At 39.7% G+C, this 6,788-nt stretch overlaps 1 protein-coding gene across 1 annotated transcript; it reads right to left on the bottom strand.

Annotated features, from left to right (window-relative positions):
* Positions 1-931: 931 nt before the first annotated feature.
* On the bottom strand, positions 932-6,554 carry LOC125893071 (cholecystokinin-like). The gene is made up of 4 exons (XM_049583535.1): positions 6,493-6,554; positions 4,053-4,132; positions 3,187-3,376; positions 932-2,612 (listed from the first exon to the last, which is right to left on the bottom strand). The coding sequence occupies exons 2-4, from the start codon at positions 4,128-4,130 to the stop codon at positions 2,473-2,475; spliced, it is 408 nt and encodes a 135-aa protein (XP_049439492.1). The 5' UTR covers positions 4,131-4,132; positions 6,493-6,554; the 3' UTR covers positions 932-2,472.
* Between the last annotated feature and the right edge of the window lie 234 nt (positions 6,555-6,788).

Below are 6,788 nucleotides of genomic sequence, written 5' to 3'. Positions count from 1 at the left end.
GTTACAATAGTGTGTATCTGTTTGTGTAATGGAGATAGAGCAGATCATCTCCTGTCTGCATGCATGTGTGGACAGTATGCAGCAGGATGTGTGTGAAGGCAATTGAGTGTTATTTGTGAGTGTTATTTATTTATTTCCAGAGCATCCTAATTGTTAAATTAAGATGTCTTTGCTTCACTTTGAACAAATAAAATTCATCAAATTCATCAAATTATAACAAGTACTCTTGTATCGCTTCCTATCTGTTTTACAAACAAATTTACATCAGATACAGGATCATCTATTTTCTGTTGTTGTGTTTGCAAACTAAAAGCTTGATTTTATTACATTTTCACCACAAATGGGGTGCATTCAGGTTTATGTTCAGCTGTGTGGCAGAGAATCATTCACTTTCACTTGGTGTTCACCTTTTGCTCTTTCCTCATTAGCATTTGATTTAATTCAGCTGGAGACATAAAGTCATGTTAAGATCTGGTATTAGAGTTTAAGTCCACTGTAGGATCTGTGGAAAGCCCCTCACTTTCTGTAGTGTGGTAAAGCTTATAGTTTCAGTTCCCAGGAGGACTGATATCTCATTCTTTACAGCAGCTTCTGTTCAATCAACAATTAACCACCCAAGATGGCTGACATTAATCTTTTATAACTTACATAACCAATTAAAATTTAAGATGTGTTTCAGAGCCACCTCTAACGCAGGAAACTGGCTCATTACTCCAAGTTTTACAAAAGCCTGATTTATGTAAACACTAGACACTACTCACAATATCCTAGCTTTCATGTAGCCCTGGTGATTTACGCCAAATGTTCATGTAGAAGGACACCCATAGACAGACACAGTAGGCAGAGACTATGTGAAACGCTTGGGATGAGCCCATCAACTGTGCCTTTGAAACATAATAACTCTGTAATACTAAAAAAGAAAACATTTGCATTTCTTGCTGATGTAAGAGGAAAATGGAGCTTTATTTTGAATATCATTGAAACTGAAAGTTGTTAGAAACATATCACAGAGACTTAACCTTTAAGAGTGCATACATACATAATCTTCCCAAAAAAAGAACAAAAACACTCTTCTATTCCTATCTACAGACTTGTTATCCCGATTCCTGCCACGGAGGTCCATTATGTAATGATAGAGAGACTCCCAAGCATCTCATAAACAGTAGACAACACCTTGTGCTTTCTGAGACATATCTTGTGCTTTTCACACTGCACAGTTTTAGCCCAGGGTTCCCTTCAGCAGGCAGGGTTGGGGTGAAAGTTGGTGCTGTTTTAGCCCCTTACTGACTCCATACTGGTACGTTAATGTAATGTATCGTGCTGTTTTTGTTGCAGATGGTTTGAAATGAAAAGACTTTTTTATGGTGTACTTTTGTTAAGTTGAAGTGAATTGAAGCTCTGGGCTGCAGTTAGCTGAATGCAATCAAAGATCCACTTTTGGTCCAATTTGCCAACGACACCTACGTGGCTCATTAAAGTCCAATATAAGGCCTTTAATACATTCTGAATTGTCAGTAAAATTAGACACTTAAACAATACTTCAAGCAACATAATTTTGAGTCTTAAAACACTGAGAATAGGGCAGAAATGTATATACTTTTTCTTTTCCAATTGTTCAAAGCCAATTAATATTATATCCACTTAAAAACATAACAAAAAACACATTACTTAATGTTGCACAAAACCAATGAGCAAATGTCTGCTATGCTGTTAACAACAGTGAACATAACCTTGTGTTTGTCTCCTGTTGGACCTAAAGGATACTGTGGGTCTGGTGATATTCTATATTCTTCATATTATCAACAAATCCCATGAAAAAATGCCAACAATAAATTAAAAGGTCTCATAAATAGTCAAAGCCTCAATTACCCTCTGTGTCATAGAGCTCCAGTGTTGTCCAAAAACAACAAAGCCCGTTTATGAGTCACACCATTACACTGTTCGAGTGATGTTTTTTTTTAAATATAGCTGCTAGTGGTCTTTCTAAAAATGAAACCAGAAATGTGTGAGGTGTTTTTAATAATTCATGTCTTCAGTACTGTAGGAACAAAAGGGGCTTGAGGCTGGGAGTCACACACAGGGTAGAGAAGTCAGAAAGTATCGAGATAGATCTGTTGATCTTTATTTTTTTCATAGGATTTCCTGACACTTATAACAATATAGAGTATTTTCAGCCATATCCTCAGCATTTGTGTTTAAATACAGTTATGACATACAGTGGGAGTGGTTTGAAAAGTGCTCTTAACTTCAGCATGGAGATTCAGGGTCCATAGATTGCAGGATTTGCCCTGTTGGGGATATTTTCCTCCTCTCTGCTTATATATAATGATGCTAAACTCACTCTGGGATCCAGTCAAGTCAGCCCTTGGTTACAGTAAGTGCAGTGTGAAAAGGGCTAATTATTTTTTGTAGATGTTTATTGGCGGTGATGAGGGTTGTAACTCAGGTTTCAGCGAAAGCAAGCCATTGCCTTTAGGAGGAGTATTCGTACTCCTCTGCACTGCGTCGTCCAAAGTCCATCCAGCCCATGTAGTCTCTGTCCTTTATCCTGTGGCCGGGGGCTGGACCGCTGGCTCTGCTGCTAAGGGAGGATCTGGTGTGGTAGAGAGAGCCTGGAGGGGATAGAGAAGCACACTCGTCACTCTTCATGACGCTGATGATGTGATGAGGATAGGAAGATGTCATTCTGCTCGGCAGTGCGCTTTTTCCTGACTGTACAGTATAATGAAAATGTATAACTCTGAATGAGGCTGTTGAAGTAACACATGCTGACTTGTTTTGTTTCCACTGCCGTCTTTGTGTGTTTCAATGAGACCAGTGAGCTCAGCAGGTCTCCCAGTCACACAGTGTTGACTTGAGAGAGGAACAGAGACACACAGTGACAGAGGGAGCAGAGAGGCGGTGGAGGAGGAGGCAACAAGGAGGAGGTATGGAAAGATGGAGGGAGGAGAGAGATAGAGCTAGAGGGAGGCAGGAAAATGCCAGATGGTGGGACTGAGACTCAGCATGAGTGACGGCTGATTTTCCAGATGGATGGATGTTGGGAAGATGGAAATAACAAGACCAGGAGCGAGATAAGACGAGAGGAATGCTGTGTGTGTGTAATGAGGTGAGATGACCAAAGGGAAAGACTTTCGCTCCAATTACACTTCCTATCAGTCTCATGCTGTACATGCAACCGCTCACCTTTCCTGGAGATGAGTCTGGCCAGTAGCTGGCTCAGGCTGTTACGAGCATCTGCGTCCTCCTGGGGTTCGTTGTAGTTGGCTAGGCGCCCTGTGGGGGGCGCTGGAGCTGAGCGGGCCTGGCGTGTGTGGTGGGCTGAGGCGGGAGACATGCTGTCTGAGACCAGAGCCTCACCCTCAGCTCTCTGTGACTAGAGATTATAAGAAAAAAAGCAAGAAGAGGGATGAGGAACAGATCTAAAATCAAAATCAGAAATAATCATAATATAAAAATTAAATATATATATCTGTAGCACAACCATTTCCACCAATTAAGAATAAGAAGACATTTTTTGAGACTGTGTTTGGACATTCCTCGTGCTTAGTACTCAGTGAATCTAGCAGGATTGAAACACTTATCGCTTTCCATCGTGGGTCTCCTGTATTTACTGTATGAAGAAATGTATTGTTAAATACTCTAAAGTGTTTCTCTCATTAGAATCCTTTAGATGTGATGGATATCTCGGAGAAATTCTCTTTTTTTCTCACAAATCCATGCAGACAGATTTGAGGACACTGCTACAGTTGCTGCATACAAGCTTTCCCTGTCATCCCCCACTAACTCACTAGAACAAGAGCTAATGAGAAATAGACAAAAATAAACAATAAGCCAAAAAAAAAAAAACCTCAGAGGAGAATAAACAAATCTCTCTCTTCTTCTTCATGCTTTCTAACTCTAATGGTCTCCACATAAACTCCATTGGAATGGGGGGACAGTTATGGTGCTCCCCCTCTATAGGACTGTGAATGTGTGTGTGTGTGTGTGTGTGTGTGTGTGTGTGTGTGTGTGTGTGTGTGTGTGTGTGTGTGAGTGTTTGTGTATCTTACCATGGACTGTGAGGGCAGACTCAGGGAACCGCTGGACAGAGCAGCCAGGAGAACGCACACACAGATACCTACATTCATGACTGACAAGAGAGAGAGAGAGATTATTAGCTGGTTATGGCCAAGTAAAAAGAAATCCACAAAACCTAGTGCGGTCATTTCCTATTAGCTCAGTTGCACTTTACTGTCTTTCCACTGCCTGTTTTTCTTTTTTATTGTCTCCCTCCCCTTCATTAAAAATGTGCTTCTGAGGGGAAAATTCACACACAATCTGGGTTTTACAGAAAGCAGCAATAAATCATTTCACAGGCGTTGAAGCACAGTGAGTGGTGGTGGAGGTGGTGGTGTGTGTGGGTGGGTTTGTGTGTGTGTGCGTGAAGGGGGTAACCTTTGATGGTTCAGCTGGAACCTAAGGCAAACATCATTTTGTCTTTCTTACACACTCCCTTTGCTCAGCCTGTCACAAAGTGAGGGAACAATTTAGCATTTGACACACACACAGGCGGAGTTGGTGTGTGGCGTAGTCTTGATGAATGTACACTGTCAGCATTGGCAGAATCCCAAAGGAAAACACACCAATTATTTCTAAATCTCCATTTTGCTCTTTGTGCTGTTTTTAACAAGGTTTACATGAGAGTCAATGTTGACACGACAGCACTGACAGAATGAATTACATCATTTTTCTTCTTCTTCTTTCTTGCAGCCCTCATCTCCTCATAATCTGCTGTTTATCTGCTTAGATAATCAACAGTGATTGCAGATTTGATATTATATTTTGTATGAAAAAGCTGTTCTATATCAGTGAAGAAGGAAAAAGTGAATAAAAGATGGCATAACGTCACATTTTTCAGACTGATCTGCTAATTTCTGATTAATCTAAGAGCCTGGCGAAGCAGCATATTAGTTGTGATGGATGATGCTTAATGCCAGAGGATTCTTTCTGAGCAAATCATCCAATTAGATAAAACCAACAACACTAGTCGCTCTGAGGCGTTCCATCTCCAATAATTCAAAACTCCACTCTCTCTGTCTGTCTCAATGTTTCTCTTACAGCACAGAGCTCTCCATGGATCTCTGTGGATACATTTGTTTGTGATTACTCAGAGTCTTTACTCAACTGCTCGCTCTTTTCTTTGTCTAGTCCAGATCTCTGGTTCTTTACCAAGTCAAAGCATGGTCCTCTTGGCTGCATCGGAAAGTGCACTCACAGGAGGGTATAACAGAGAGATCAGACTGGAGAAGTCCCACGGCAACTACTTTTATATTTCAGTGGATACTTCAACAAATAACCTTCTCTCCATACAGACACAGAATAAAAACTGAATGGTACAGTAACTCTTCTAGTTATTGTTCAACAGACATTATGATTACACACACTATCAGCTCTCTCCATCAACATACAGCACAGAATATTGAAATGAAAGCCTGTAACTGTGTGGTTATAAATCAAATTATATCTAAAATGATATCTGTGTAATTTTATCATTGTACCACAATACATGTCCATTTGAATAATTGTGTTTAAATCGACACAGTGGAGGTGTAAATAGTCATTCACTTGATGCTAATATAATTCCTGTTAGCAGCTGGTCATTGTCTCTAATTCATTATTCAGTGGACTGGTAATGATGTGGTACTGTAATGTGTGTGAAAGCCGTCTCCCCTCCTCTCCTGTACTGATGGAGAAAAAGAGAGGAAAAATATGAATTATTTATTTATCTAAAACACCTCCATGGTCAGTTATTGCATGGAGATGAATATTTCACCTTTTTTGGACACTAAATTGCACTTTTTTCCTTACTTTTATCAGTGAGCACAATTCTCCCCATAATTTTTGCTGAAATAATAACTAGAGTACCGAACATGCATAAAAATATTGTATAATATAAACTAATATTACACACTTCAGGCAAAACTAAAGAGAAGAATCAAAAATTCCAATGTCATCATCTGATTTTTTGTGGACTCAGACAGTAAGATTGAACAGCTTGATTAACAGTTTAACAGTAAATCAGCCACCTTTCATTATTCACTCATTCATTATTACATATTTGAAATGTCCTTAACGTACTTCAACACTTGTCTCATATATCTACACATGTTTTAGAGTATTTGTTCCCTTTAAGCTATTACTAAATAGAGTGAAGAAACTTGGGTAAAAAAAATAAATAAAAGAGAAATCATGAAAGGAAAAAAATGAATAAAAGTAAATGTGAGAACAAAATATAAAAAATACACCTCTTCCTCTCAACTTTTCAGGTTAAAGGTATAGTTTCTGTATCTGTGTTGAGAGATATGAAAAACAAAGAAGACAAATGATTACAAAAAGAAAAAGAAAACGCCTTTAAAGAGTGGGTTACCTACAGTATCATTTGTCCATCTGTAACATAAAAACTGGAAGCAATTAATGCCATAAATTTCAGAATCAGTTTTTTCTTCTTACCTGCAGTTGGCGTGGAGCAGAAGATGCTGAGTCTGAAGATGCTGAGCTTTGCTCCTCCAGTGTTCAGGCTGTGAGTGAGTGTGCCAGAGAGGAGATCATGGTTTATACTGACACACAGGAAGGGGGAGGGGCTGGGACACGTGGGAGGAGCCTATTGCTGGCGCAGAAACCGACAGCACTGACGCAATTGAGGACGCAAACGCGCACACATACTGCAATCGCACAAACGCACACGTACACTAAACTATGTGGAAAAAAGGGTCATGACAAAAGTGACAGCTTTAATTGTGTCGCCT

This window comes from Epinephelus fuscoguttatus, linkage group LG8, assembly GCF_011397635.1.
Source record: "Epinephelus fuscoguttatus linkage group LG8, E.fuscoguttatus.final_Chr_v1".
NCBI lineage: Eukaryota > Metazoa > Chordata > Actinopteri > Perciformes > Serranidae > Epinephelus > Epinephelus fuscoguttatus.
The sequence above is the reverse complement of the archived record's forward strand: the minus strand, read 5'-3'. Positions and strand labels throughout refer to the sequence as shown.